The following is a 15,000-nucleotide window of genomic DNA, read 5'->3' as shown; positions in this document are numbered from 1 at the left end:
TGTGTGTCTGTATGTGTGTGACACAATGTTTGGTTTCCCACTGAGTGTGTTGTTGTCGTGTGACGCCCCCCCCCCCCCCCCCCCATTCATAGTTCAAGTCAGCGAAGCACACACACCACACTGGTGTTTTCTCTTGTTTTTGGAAAGTCAGTAGTAAAGTGGCTGTGCTGTCTTCTGTGTACCCTGACTGACCTAGAGGAGAGGAGAGAGAGTTTCTGTGAGGGTGTGTTTGTAGGGTGAGGACAGGACACAACACTCACGTGCTATGAAGGCCGTCCGCTCAAGGTCTTGAGCTAAGGTGGTGGTGGGGGGGGGGCTCAGGTTGGGGGGGGGGGGGGGGGCGGACGTGACGCAGGAGGTAGAGCCTCCGTCCCGCGTCTAATGATTGAATGAACGCCACGCCAGGATATTATTATTATTATTATTATAAAGTATTATTCTGTACTGTAGGTTTAGTGGCGAATATACGCACATGAGTGATCGTCATGTTTTTAATGAATCGGTTTGTGGATTTACTTGTGAATTACTCTTTTCTCTGGCTGCAGTTCCATTGTCAGAGTCAGGCTGAACTCTGTATTCTGTATTCACACCGGCGACATTTAATTGAATGAAGCTTAAATCTCCTAACCACATCTGAGAGGAACGAATCACTCCCATAGAGCCCCCCGAAACATGTCGCTGGCGGTTTCCAAGGCAACACAAATGTGTGTATAGCGGGGGGGGGGGGGGCTGTGGTGCAGGAGGTAGAGCCTCCGTCCGGCGTCTGATGAATCGCAAGGTCGGCAGATCGGTGGTTCGATCCCTGGCTGGCCACATGTCGAGGTGTCACACTTAAACCTTTGTGGCGGGCCGCCTCAGCCTCATGCACACTGTCACATGGTCTGTACAGGTGACCAATCACATGGTCTGTGCAGGTGACCAGTCACATGGTCTGTACAGGTGACCAGTCACATGGTCTGTACAGGTGACCAATCACATGGTCTGTACAGGTGACCAGTCACATGGTCTGTACAGGTGACCACTGTCACATGGTCTGTACAGGTGACCACTGTCAGATGGTCTGTACAGGTGACCACTGTCACATGGTCTGTACAGGTGACCACTGTCACATGGTCTGTACAGGTGACCACTGTCACATGGTCTGTACAGGTGACCACAGTCACATGGTCTGTACAGGTGACCACTGTCAGATGGTCTGTACAGGTGACCACTGTCACATGGTCTGTACAGGTGACCACTGTCAGATGGTCTGTACAGGTGACCACAGTCACATGGTCTGTACAGGTGACCAGTCACATGGTCTGTACAGGTGACCACTGTCAGATGGTCTGTACAGGTGACCACTGTCACATGGTCTGTACAGGTGACCACTGTCACATGGTATGTACAGGTGACCACTGTCACATGGTCTGTACAGGTGACCACTCGATGCTTTCTGAAGTTGCCTTCATGTCGTCTTCTCAGCGTGTCGCCAGCGCCTGACCCCCCCGCCCCCCGTGTTGGTCTGCGGGGCGGCAGTAAAGGTCAGCCTGGGGGCAGGAGGAGGAGTGACTGATCTCTGACCTAACGTGAAGTCTGTCCCGTGCCTGACGCTTTGAACACAATCCGATTCATCTTTCATCAATAGCACACGTGGCTTTTGAACCCCAGCTAAAATGGTCAGAATGGGACTGCACTCAGGCTATATATATATATATAGCGCCTTATTCCAAAGCGCTTCACAACGGCCTCTTATTCACCCGCACGTGGCCAGTCGAGGAGCGAACCTCCGACCCCGCGATCGATAGACGCCGGCTCCTCTACCTCCTGAGCCACGGCCGCCCCGCCGCTACATGTTACTTGTTATCTCTCGTCAAGAGCACGAGTGGAACGCAGAGAGGCCGACTCGTGTATAAAATGTGTTAAATAATAATTAATAATAGTCCTCAATTGTGTGTCCCGTGTGTCATAAAGGTGACTAGAGTGTATATCTTTGATGCAGTGTTCCATAAAGGCAACTAGAGTGTATATCTTTGATGCAGTGTTCCATAAAGGCAACTAGAGTGTATATCTTTGATACAGTGTTCCATAAAGGCAACTAGAGTGTATATCTTTGATGCAGTGTTCCATAAAGGCAACTAGAGTGTATATCTTTGATGCAGTGTTCCATAAAGGCAACTAGAGTGTATATCTTTGATGCAGTGTTCCATAAAGGCAACTAGAGTGTATATCTTTGATGCAGTGTTCCATAAAGGCAACTAGAGTGTATATCTTTGATACAGCGTGGCATAAAGGCGTCTAGCGTGAGAGCCAGGTGTTGTCAAGGAGACGGAGATGCGCCTTGCCACTCTCGCTCTCGTCTCCCTGACCCGTGATCTGCGTAACTCGTGGACACATTCAGGTCATGGACTCGTAACACAGCCCAGTCTTGTCGTCAGCTCTTTCGGCCTTTGTTACAAGTTACATAAACACTGAACTTCCGTTGCTCTGGAAGCCAGGAAGCCAACTTCTTTTAATCGTTCTTGGCAACTCCCCCCCCCCCCCCCCCCCCCCCCTCGGGGTGGTCCTTCGACCGCACTCGGCTAGCTCAGAGACGGCGTCATCCACCCATGGCTGGACCACCGGGGGGGGTCGCTGAGACACCAGGAGCAGGGCATTAAGGCTCACCCCGGTGGGCACTGGCAGGGGCCGCGAGCCCCCTGGCTCCTAACTGACTCATCCCATCCTCCTCCAACGTACGACGGCCTGACACTCCCATCAGCCTCTGCTAGCCACGGCCGGCTCATCGCTCTGACACGGCTGTTGAGTCGCCTAAGCGAAAGCAGGAAGTCCCGCGTTTGCGAGCGTAGTGTAGCGAATGTTCACGAGGGCTGTTGGGTGCTTCTCTCTCTGTGACGTAAAGTCCACTGGAATTATTGGGGTCAATTAAATAGATGCTGCAGGGACGCTTGTAGGAGGCCCGGCCAGCAATCGGGGGAAGGTCGCCGGTTCGATCCCCCACCCCCAGGTGGGAGCTGGATGTAAGCTGGTGACTGGAGAGATACTCTATCTATCTATCTATCTATCTATCTATCTATCTATCTATCTATCTATCTATCTATCTATCTTAACTACAGCATCTATAAGATCTCTCTCTGGAAAGACAGACATTTTTTTTTTCCCTGTCTTGTTACACAATTTTACACAATACCTAATATTAGAGTCTCTGTGTGAATGGGCTTCTTGTTGAGGTCCTCAGTGTTCCCAGTCACAGCTGGCTTCTCCCAGGACAGTCTGCCTGTCAGAGGTGTTGATCACAGATGATCCAGGTACCTCTTACCTCCAGGACTGGAGCCAATCAGCCAGCGGCCAATCAGCCACCTCTCTAGAAATAGCCCAGGGTTCTATTTATAGATTGTATAGACAGACTGTGTAGATGATGTAGTCATTCAGTCACATGCAGTTTCCTAGCACAGGAAGGAGAACTCCTTAGTGACTTAGTGGTTTAGTGCTTTTTCATACTGTGTTCAATACTTTTGATATTTCGTGACGTTAGAATTATAAGGTTCTATCTCCATTTTTGTCCAAATTTAGTTTTTTTACATAATCTGATCCATTAGGTGTTTGTTAATGCCTGTGTTGTTGTGTTGTTGTTTTTTTTAAATGTTGACATTTCTTTAGTTAGTAATTCATAAAATACAAAGGTTCCATCTCACAAAACATAATGGAATGTAAAAACGTTGACGCTCAATATCTCTGAACTACCCTAAACGGAGATACGTAGAACCGTATCATTCTAAGCTCACGACTTTTCAATACCTGTGTCACTCCACCTTATTGCACACGGCTTTTCTTATGGATTGGAATGTTACCATGTGTTTAGCTGTGTAGTTTTATTGAGTTATTAATACCAATGTCTGGGCTTACATGTCATGTGAATAGACACACACACACACACACACACATACATGTCATGTGAACAGCTGCCATGGAAATATTTGTAATCAAACAATTGTCGAATACTTATTTCCCCTACTGCATCAGTGGTCTATAAATAGCCCAGGGTTTTATTTATAGATGTATTAACACGACGCTGTGTACACGACTGTGTAGATGAAGTCATTCAGTCACATTCAGACAGTCACCCCCATCAACACGTTTCCTGTTGTTGTTGTTGTTGTTGTTGTTGTTGTTGTCTTGTTCTCTCATCAGTTAGAAGTTGAGAACATTCTGTTCCACATTGTGACCCTGGCTGTGTTGCTTTGTGTCTCATCTGCAGATAGGAAGGCATTTAACACGGGGGTTCTAGTTATTCATGCATCGGTACCAAGGCCGGCCGGGGCGATGGAAACGTTTTGTGTCTTGTGTGTTTGAATGTTTTCATCTCATCTCTGGGAAATAAGTATTGAACATATCAAAAAGAAATGTATTCGACGTATTTCTATTGCAGCTAAAGTATTTAGTGTTTCGACAAACTGTTGTTTGTTATATCGAGTGGGCTCTATAACACTTCAACTTTCGTAACATGCCCCAAAAAAATGGAAAACACATTTAAAAACACATTTAAAAACACATTTAAAAATTGTTTAAAAAATGTGCTTCCTGTAGGAAAGAACTAATCTCTCACAGAGATCAGGAGGGATTTCGGCCCGTTCTTTAACAACAGACAGTCTTTAGATGTTGAAGATTTCCTTGGGGCCCGCTGGTGAATCTTGATCTTCAGTTCCTTCCACAAATGTTCTATTGGATTTAAGTCTGATGATTGACGAGGCCATTCCAACACCTTTATCTTCTTCCTCTTGAACCAGTTGAGAGTCTCCTTTGCAGTATGTTTTGGATCGTTGTCCTGCTGGAAGATCCACCCGCGTCTCATCCTCATCATCCTGGCAACAGATTCTTCTCAAGAATTTCCCGGTACAGGGCTCCATTCATCTTCCCTTCCATTCCACTAGTACCATGTGAAGAGAGACATTTCTCATCCAAACATGGCATCACATATTTTTGTTGAAAAGATAGATGGCGGTGGAGTGTATTGCCTTTGTGACAAACTGTACCCGCGGCCTCCAGGTCTTTCTGTAGCTCTGCTCGAGTGGTCCTTGGTTCTTGGGCTACTCTTCTGACTAACTTTCTGACTGGCCGGTCAGACATCTTGCGAGGAGCTCCTGTGAGTGGCCGCGTGACGGTCGAGTGATGTTCCTTCCACTTGTGGATAATGGCCCCAATGGTGCTTATAGGAGCATTTAGGAGTTGAGAAATCCGTCGGTAACCAGGGCCGTTACTATGCAGCTCTACAATCTAGTTGCGAAGGTCTTGGCAGAGTTCTTTGCCTCTACGCATCATGAGATGTTTCTTGCAGGGATGCTTGGTGAAAAATGATTTGTTTACCTTTTCAAAGAGTGAAAGTACTTTGTACTTTGTACAACATGCGCCGCTAACCCAGCTGATTCTAATTAGCACAGGTAGGAGGACTCATTAGTGGTTTAGTGCTTTTTCATAAGCAAGTGCTTTTTCAATACTTTTTTCCTGTGTCACTCCACCTTATTGCACATATTCTCTTATAATAATAATAATAATAATAATAATAATAATAATAATAATAGCTTAGATTTGTATAGCGCTTTTCTCAGACCCAAGGACGCTTAACAGATTTCATAGACAGACAGACAGACAGACAGACAGTCAGACAGACAGAACAGAAAAACAAAGCAAAGAAACAAAGACAACGAGAGTGACAAAACTAGACTAGGGGTCAAAGGCCTTACAGAACAGGTGAGTTTTGAGGGCTGATTTTAAGGTGTCCAGGGTAGAGGCGTTGCGGATCGCTGTGGGGAGAGAGTTCCAGAGGGTGGGAGCTGCCACACTGAAAGCTCTGCCCCCGAAGGTCCGTAGGTTGCTGCGGGGGGGGGTGCAGAGCAGACCCATGCTTATGGATCGGAATGTTAAAAATGTTTAGCTGTGTAGTTTTATTGAGTTAATACCAATGTCTGGTCTACATTTCATGTGAATAGCGGCAATGGAAATATTTGTAATCAAACAATTGTTGAGGTGTCGAATACTTATTTCCCCTACTGCATCAGCGGTCTATAAATAGCCCGGGTTGTTATTTATAGATTTATAGGTCCATATACCAGGTCTATGTAGCGCCACCGCTATAGCCACCGCGGACCTTGATTTTGCCAGATGAAATACAACCTAAATGATAATGACTCATATTCACTACCGTTTCCTAATAATATGTGTATGATATCCTACTGTAATATACAGTATAATATGCAATCTGGATGTCTCGATGCTGCTATCGTTTCTTATAGAGTTATGGTTATTGCAGGTGCCACCGTGGGTGCAACAATTTGATTGTAGTCATTGAATATTCATGCAATTCCGCCGTCGTGACTGCTACTGCTGCTGTTTCACTTTCACTGTCGCTTCTGCCGGGGTTCCCTCTCTGCAACACCCGATCACACATGGCTGTCATCCCCTCCCTGGCTCCCTGGCTCACTGGCTCCCTGGCTCCCTGGCTCACTGCCACTGCAGACTCACCTATTTAATAGATCTAACTGTTAGTCCGTTTGTTCACAAAAAACTGCTAATAACGAATCAACTATAGCCTACGTACACTTTGCGTTTAATTATTGAAGGTCTGACAAACAACATAATAGTGCTACAAAAAGGACCTAAAACCGACGTTAGGGGGGAGTTACAACTGCCTGCCTGGCGCCGTTCGTAAACTCGCTCTGGACTGGAGAAATCTTGATCAGCACCGATGGAATGAGTGCCTCTCGTCCAATCAAATGACTTGGTCCCTTTATGGTGTTGAACAGTGTGCGCTCCGCCGCTCTCAGAGGGAGTTGACGAACGCAGCCTGAGCGGTGGAGTAGAAAGGAGCGCAGCAGACAGACAGACAGACAGACACATCAGGTCTCCAGGCGGACAGACAGACAGACACATCAGGTCTCCAGGCAGAACACGGAGCTCCTCTCTGCATCCCGACACATCCCGGAGTCATTCCTCTGCTGTTCTCCTGGGCGGAGGAATACTTCAGTTCTTTCAGTCGCAAAGATTCTCCAGTTTGAGGAAAAGCATCACGGACTGTCGGGAGTATTAGAACAGACCTACGGAAGGAAAGAGCGCTCTTCTGTGAAAGGGACGCAACTTGTGAGAATAAAAAAAACGGAAAGAATCTCTTAACATTTAAAAACGCGCAACATCGGTCTGTTGTTCCCTGGTGTGGAGATCGGCTCGGATTGGCGGATTTTTTTTAAGACTCAAGATGGGACAGCGGTTTATTTCTCTGTGAAATGTGTAGATAGATTGTGGTTGTGTTGTTCACACACCTCTCCTGCGTTCGGAAACTCGCTCTGAGAGCGCCGGAGCGCACACCACTGGGGTTCAACGTTACAAAGGGGGACCAAGTCATTTTGATCGGACAAGAGGCATTCCATGAGCGCTGATCAGAGTTCCAGAGCGTGTTTACGAACGCACCCCGAGACAGAGAGACTTTGCCTGCGGGGGGGACCGGGTCAGGATGGTCCAGAATGTGATTCTGGTGTTTTTCCGCAGGAGGCTGAGCCAGAGGCCAGCGGTGGAAGAACTGGAGAGTCGAAACATCCTTAAACGTAAGTATTAATTATTAATTATTAATTTTAGTAGCCCTATCAAAGTTGTAATATTGCTTTTTAAATGGCTGTATTATTTTCTAAATGTATCTTTTAATGTTAGTTGATGAATCTCTATATTTGTATATATCGTATATATTCGTATATGTATTTTACTTGTTTAAATGTTATTAGTAATTCTTATGTTATTTAGTTCTTTTGTTGTAGCACTTTGAGCTGCAGCGTTTGCAGGGAAAGTGCTATACAAATAAAGGTTATTGTTATTATTATTGTTGATCATAATCTGATCAGACCCATGCCTCGTGGCAGTAGAGAAGTGTTTCATGATCGGTTCATCTCAGTGGAGTTGTAGTGAAGTCAGACAGTGGTGAACTGGGTCTGTGACTTTCTCTGGAGAAACGTCCAACTGTGTCATAGAACATCCTGGTCATATCTGCTGTTCTGAATGAGAACCTGGATGTCTGTGTGATACGTCTTTGGCCATGGGGATGAAAATGAAAACATGATGGAGTGCATTATTACATTATTCTATTTTTCACTTTTATGAATAATATTCCTAACGTATGTATTTATTTGTATACACACACACAATAACAAATGAAAGACAAAATACATGAAAAGAATTGTGCAGGAGAGGTTAAAGAACCCTGTAGATATAGAGTAAACTAATTCTCATCACATCTTAATGGTGTTCTTCTCTATTTGTAGTCAAATCTAGTTGAATCAGTCAACTTTTCTATACGCTACATTGTATTTACAAATGTGCACTCGCAAAAACTGACGGCAAAATTTCAAAATCACAAATTGTCCACTCAATTGAAACTACACACCCCTATCTTTCGAGGTCAGCCCTAATCACAATAGATCTGTAGACCAAAGAGCAATTAGTGTCACTCACTAACATGAATTACTCACTTTGATATCGGATATTCGATATTATGACATTTGATATATCATTTGTCATCAGCTTCTTTCACTTGCGTCGGGCTAATTGAATTGTCCCTATGATGGTTAAATCCTCCCTAGCTTTCCCCTGCTGAAACTATCCAACTAAAACTATCAACATAATCTAGTGTAATCCAATCCCTCTCAGTCTCAGCTAAAACAGTCATGTGTAGTTGTGGCGGGGGGGCGGGGGGGGCAGGGGGGATGTTTTGCTTACTTAGCTGAAATCTTCATTCATGCCGCTATTTTCAGCCACGGCACCTGTGAGCTCTGTTCTCCTGTTCTGGCTCTGAGCAGCTGTCTCTCTGTCACTGGCATTCCTCCTACGCACGCCCACGTGCAGACTTACACACACAACACAACACACACAGGCTCCTAAGACTCTCCACAAGACTCTCCAAGGCCAAAACCTCAGACAGACAGATGAATGCTACACCAAGATCCAAGACACTGAGAGATTAAAACATTGTGACGTTAGAATTATAAGGTTCTATCTCCATTTTTGTCAAAATTGAGTTTTTTACATAATCTGATCCATTAGGTGTTTATTAATGTCTATGTTGACATTTTTGAGTTAGTAATTCATAAAATACAAAGGTTCCATCTCACAAAACACAATGGAATGTTATTAAAAGCAAAAGTACGTCACATGTTTCCTCTAATTCTTAAAAAGAAACGAATTAAAAGGATTCCCTAAGAAACAAGGGAGATGGGTTTGATTCATTAACGGGTGACAGGTACTATCTGGTCCTCAGAGCAGTTCTAACCAGGGTGCTATGCGTTCATCCATTGTATGTGTAGAAAATAACGTGTAGGAAAAGAAAAAAAGAGAAATGCCTCTGGGATCTGGGACGCTCCGTCTAATAAAGATAAATCCTTTTAGTGCCGCAATCTGTCAATGCAATACACTGCACAGTCTGCTCTACCAACACACACACACTCACACACACACACACACACACACACACACACACACACACACACGTGCACACACACACACACACACACACACACACACACACACACACACACACACCCCCGTTTGGTAAACACAGACTTGTACAATCTCATTTTAAACGACAGACTGACTGACTGACTGACTGACAGACAGGCTGACTGACTGACTGACTGACAAGGCAGACAGACAGACAGACAGACAGACAGGCAGGCAGACAGACAGACACTCCTCTGGTGATGTCAGCTGCTGACGCGGGACTTTGTCTCCTTGTGTCTCACAGAGAGAAATGACCAGACGGAGCAGGAGGAGAGACGCGAGATCAAACAGCGGCTGAACAGAAAGGTACGCAGCATACGCATGTCACCAAAGACCCTAACAGAAAGATACGCAGCATACGCACGTCACCAAACACCCTAACAGAAAGATACGCAGCATACGCACGTCACCAAACACCCTAACAGAAAGATACGCAGCATACGCATGTCACCAAACACCCTAACAGAAAGATACGCAGCATACGCACGTCACCAAACACTCTAACAGAAAGATACGCAGCATACGCACGTCACCAAACACCCTAACAGAAAGATACGCAGCATACGCACGTCACCAAACACCCTAACAGAAAGATACGCAGCATACGCACGTCACCAAACACCCTAACAGAAAGATACGCAGCATACGCATGTCACCAAACACCCTAACAGAAAGATGCGCAGCATACGCACGTCACCAAACACCCTAACAGAAAGATACGCAGCATACGCACGTCACCAAACACCCTAACAGAAAGATACGCAGCATACGCACGTCACCAAACACCCTAACAGAAAGATACGCAGCATACGCATGTCACCAAACACCCTAACAGAAAGATACGCAGCATACGCACGTCACCAAACACGCTAATAGAAAGATACGCAGCATACGCACGTCACCAAACACCCTAACAGAAAGATACGCAGCATACGCACGTCACCAAACACCCTAACAGAAAGATACGCAGCATACGCACGTCACCAAACACCCTAACAGAAAGATACGCAGCATACGCACGTCACCAAACACCCTAACAGAAAGATACGCAGCATACGCACGTCACCAAACACCCTAACACGTCACCAAACACGCTAATAGAAAGGTATGCATGTCACCAAACACCCTAACAGAAAGGTATGCATGTCACCAAACACCCTAACAGAAAGGTATGCATGTCACCAAACACTCTAACAGTAAGGTATGCATGTCACCAAACATTCTAACAGAAAGGTATGCATGTCACCAAACACTGTAACAGAAAGGTATGCACGTCACCAAACACTCTAACAGTAAGGTATGCATGTCACCAAACACTCTAACAGAAAGGTATGCACGTCACCAAACACTCTAATAGAAAGGTATGCATGTCATCACCAAACACTCTAACAGAAAGGTATGCATGTCACCAAACACACTAATAGAAAGGTATGCATGTCACCAAACACCCTAACAGATTCGAACCCATGCCGACATGGGCATATGTGTGCACTGTAGACCGCGGTGCTAGACCACTGGACCACTCCAGGCCGCGTTTTGGGTTTTTCCATGTTCTGAACTTCTTTCTCCTCTCCTCTCCTCTCCTCTCCTCCTCTCCTCTCCTCTCCTCTCCTCCTCTCCTCTCCTCTCCTCTCCTCTCCTCCTCCTCTCCTCCCCTCCTCTCCTCTCCCCTCTCCTCTTCTCTCCTCTCCTCTCCTCTCCTCTCCTCTCCTCTCCCCTCTCCTCTCCTCTCCTCTCCTCTCCTCTCCCCTCCCCTCTCCTCTCCTTTCCTCTCCTCTCCTCTCCTCTCCTCTCCTCTCCTCTCCTCTCCTCTCCCCTCCCCTCTCTCCTCCCCTCCCCTCCCCTCCCCTCTCCCCTCCCCTCCTCTCCTCTCTCCTCTTCTCTCCTCTCCTCTCCTCTCCTCTCCTCTCCTCCTCTCCTCTCCCCTCTCCTCTCCTCTCCTCTCCTCTCCTCTCCCCTCCCCTCTCCTCTCCTTTCCTCTCCTCTTCTCTCCTCTCCTCTCCTCCTCTCCTCTCCTCTCCTCTCCCCTCCTCTCCTCTCCTCCAGCTGAACCAGCGGCCGACAGTGGATGAGTTGCGGGACAGGAAGATCCTCATCCGCTTCAGTGACTATGTGGAGGTGGCCAAAGCTCAGGACTACGACAGGCGCGCAGACAAGCCCTGGACCAGGCTGTCAGCCGCAGACAAGGTATGTCCAAGAGCGCCCCCTGTTGAGCGCAGCTGTCCATCGCTCTCCACTCTTCTACTGCTGCTTGAGCTCGAGTCACACTGACTTGTGGTAAAAGGGGGCACAGGAAATGATTCTCCTCTCCTCCTCCTCTCCTCTCCTCTCCTCTCCTCTCCTCTCCTCTCCTCTCCCTCTCCTAAAAGGGGGCACAGGAAACGATTCTCCTCTCCTCTCTTCTCCTCTCCTCTCCTCTCCTCCTCCTCTCCTCTCCTCTCCTAAAAGGGGGCACAGGAAACGATTCTCCTCTCCTCTCCTCTCCTCTCCTCTCCTCCTCCTCTCCTCTCCTCTCCTAAAAGGGGGCACAGGAAACGATTTGGGCGAATTAAAAAAGCTGTCAAAATGTGACGTCAAACACAGTCAAAGAGACACTCGTGGTCCAGTCAAATTGGGCTCTCTCTCCCCCAATCAAGCTCCACTCTCACCCGCTCGTTCTAGTTAAGTAAGTTATTGCCTCAGAGCTCGATTTAGACTGTGTGGAGACAGAATAATAATTGCCGTATTACAAGGCGATTCGTTTTTCTATGACGCTCCTAGTCTTGTTTTCTCAAATTTGTACAAAACAAAATTGGAGCCTCAAGATTTTGTTGTGTGTGTTTTTTTTTATGCCGTTTTCATTTCACTGCCTCACTTCTGTTTGGACGGCTTCTACGCCTGAGGGCTAACCTGAGGGCTAACCTGAGGGCTAACCTGAGGGCTAACCTGAGGGCTAACCTGAGGGCTAACCTGAGGGATAACCTGAGGGATAACCTGAGGGCTAACCTGAGGGCTAACCTGAGGGATAACCTGAGGGATAACCTGAGGGCTAACCGTGGTTGTTGTTGTTTGTGCTCCACAGGCGGCGATACGGAAAGAGCTAAACGAGTTCAAAAGTAACGAGATGGAGGTTCATTCTTCGAGCAAGCACCTGACACGGTCAGTAGTGTTCTGGATGGCTTTGGCTTTTCGGTGTCTGTCGGTCTGTCTGTCTGTCTGTCTGTCTGTCTCTGATGACGTCTAGCAGAGTCAGTGGGAAAAGCATGCACTGATCTGGGCATCAGGGTCGCTGTTAGGGTCGGTAGCGGAGCTTTTGATTGACGGGTGGTAGCCCGCGCTAAGCCGTCTGCGGTGCAGTCGATGGCGACTTTTTTTTAGTTTGTTTGAGTTTTTTTCCAGGAAGATCCAGAACACATTCAGGGTTCTAGAAGCCCCCAGGTTCCCAGGGCCGACGCCGTGTCTGCTGGGCACGATCGTTACCCCCGCACCTATTAATAGTCTCACACATTTTTAAGATCGATGAATATGTCTGCTGTGCAGGGGGGGGGGGGGGGGGGTTTGGGGCCAAATTTAGCTGCTTTCATCCCCCTTCGCTGGAGAGGAGAACACTGCACCCCTGTAGCAGCACAGCCTGACAAACGTAATGAATGTCTGCACAGATTTAGCTTACGTTTTGCTTACGCTAAACCTGGTAAAGAAAAAACTCATCAGCAGTTAGGGAAAAAAAAGCCTGCCTGTCCTGTCCACCCTGAATGAACCTGGGTTCTGCTTACGCAGGATCCCCACTCTCCTGAGCTGTGTGAGAGGACTGACCGTCCGTCCAGCTAATAATAAACCCTCTTGATTGATGAGGTCTCGCTACGTGATTATTTCTAGCTAGCTGCTCACAATGTCCCCCCCCCTCCTCCTTCCTCTCCCCTCTGTAGGTTCCACCGGCCGTAGAGGCGAGGTTTCTTCTGTGAAGAGTTGCTGTTCTCTGGTTCTGTCTGTCAGTTGAAGGTCCAGGCCAGGAGTCTTCCGGTGCCCCTGGGCCCCCTGCGGTCGGTCCCGGTCCCTCCCTGGGTGGGGTGTCCTGATATTTGGGGCGCAGTAGTAGTGAACCTTGGAGGCTATGTCTCTAGAGTCGGGGAGCTGCCGGCAGAGGAGGTTCGGAGGAGGAGGCGCATGCAGCTAGCTAGCTCCACATCTGCTCAGAGGAACATCTTCAATATCTGTTCGTTTTTACATTTCGTGAGGAGCGAAAGGAGGAGGACAAGGGGGAGGAGAGACAATGTCATGTACGCCATCCCCCCCCAAAAAAGAAAAAACAGAGATTTTTTTAAAAAACAGACTCTTGTGGAAGACGGCCCTTTTTCATTGCCAGGAAGGGAGACTTGCATGTGACCAGGCAGACCTTCCCTCCCTCCCTCCCTCCCTCCCGCTCCGGTAACGGCCGTCACTCCTACAAACGTGGTGGGGTCTGACTGAACTAGAGTGAATTTCATATCAGCTGTATAAATGTTGTTCTTAAGAGGCATCCTTGTCTGTACACCAGACAAACATCCCTTTGTAAGCACTATTTATTGTCTGCACAATACAAGTTTTGAATTTTTAAAGGAACTCTTGTTTTGTTGTGTTTTGTGCCGCCGGTCCAGGGTCACCACAGAGATGGAACAAGAACATGTCGTCTGCATTTTTTAAAAGTTCTTATTTTATATTAAAAAAGGTTACTTGGATTAAGTAATATTTGCACCATGTTACGTAACAAGTAAGTAAGTCATGTTTATTTATATAGCAGACATTTACATCGACAAACAGCCGCCCCAAAGTGCTTAACAGATAAAACAGAGAAAAAACAAGATACAATACAGATGAAAAACAGATAAAATACATAAAATACACTAAAAACAAGATACAATACAAATAACGCTTTCTATGGCTGTGACCCCTTGACCCCTGTCCTAAAGTACATTTGGTTGTACTCTGTGCAATGACAAAGGTAGAATCCTCTTCTTCTCATTATCAGTGGTGATGATACAGTATATCAGATATATATGACAGGTATGAGGTATATCTCAGGCAGAGTGTCTAGCTCTCATCAGGTTGACAGTGTTATGTGAACTGCCAGTTTCACATTAAGTGCGACGTTCTCTTTAGACACAAACTCACAAACTCTCCATGACTGGAGTAACTGTGAGGAACATTGGCTGATCTGTCGGGACAGAGCATGGATCTGAAAGGAGTGAAACACGGCCTAGCCCGTCCCTTCGTACAGTACGATGATAATGTTGTGGAAGGAAAGACAGGACTGTTACACTAACTACAGCACCCGTCAAACGTTTGGACACACTTTCCCATTCAACTGAATGAAGTTTGTGTCCAAACTTTTGACCGGTACTGTGTCTTCATTATTTAACTCGTACATATGTATTCATACGAATGAAATTCATACATTCTATGTAGTCTAAGCTATGTTGTCTAGCTAACACTTAATCAGCCATGATGTGAGTTAAAAAAAGGTGTTATATC

At 46.6% G+C, this 15,000-nt stretch overlaps 1 protein-coding gene across 1 annotated transcript in view; it reads left to right on the top strand.

The window, feature by feature from the left end:
* phactr3b (phosphatase and actin regulator 3b) overlaps window positions 1-15,000 on the top strand; it is a gene marked incomplete at both ends in the record, with an annotated part of 78,165 nt that overhangs the window by 57,150 nt on the left and 6,015 nt on the right. The window contains 4 exons of the mRNA XM_080548481.1: window positions 7,519-7,574; window positions 9,758-9,819; window positions 11,560-11,700; window positions 12,575-12,651. Coding sequence (XP_080404607.1) covers window positions 7,519-7,574; window positions 9,758-9,819; window positions 11,560-11,700; window positions 12,575-12,651 — 336 coding nt within the window. The remainder of the gene's footprint in view (window positions 1-7,518; window positions 7,575-9,757; window positions 9,820-11,559; window positions 11,701-12,574; window positions 12,652-15,000) is intronic.

The sequence above is a fragment of the Nansenia antarctica genome, assembly GCF_963989245.1.
Source record: "Nansenia antarctica genome assembly, chromosome: 18".
NCBI classification, from domain to species: Eukaryota; Metazoa; Chordata; class Actinopteri; order Argentiniformes; family Microstomatidae; genus Nansenia; species Nansenia antarctica.
Note: the sequence above shows the minus strand (reverse complement) of the source record. Positions and strands in the feature narration are given on the sequence as shown.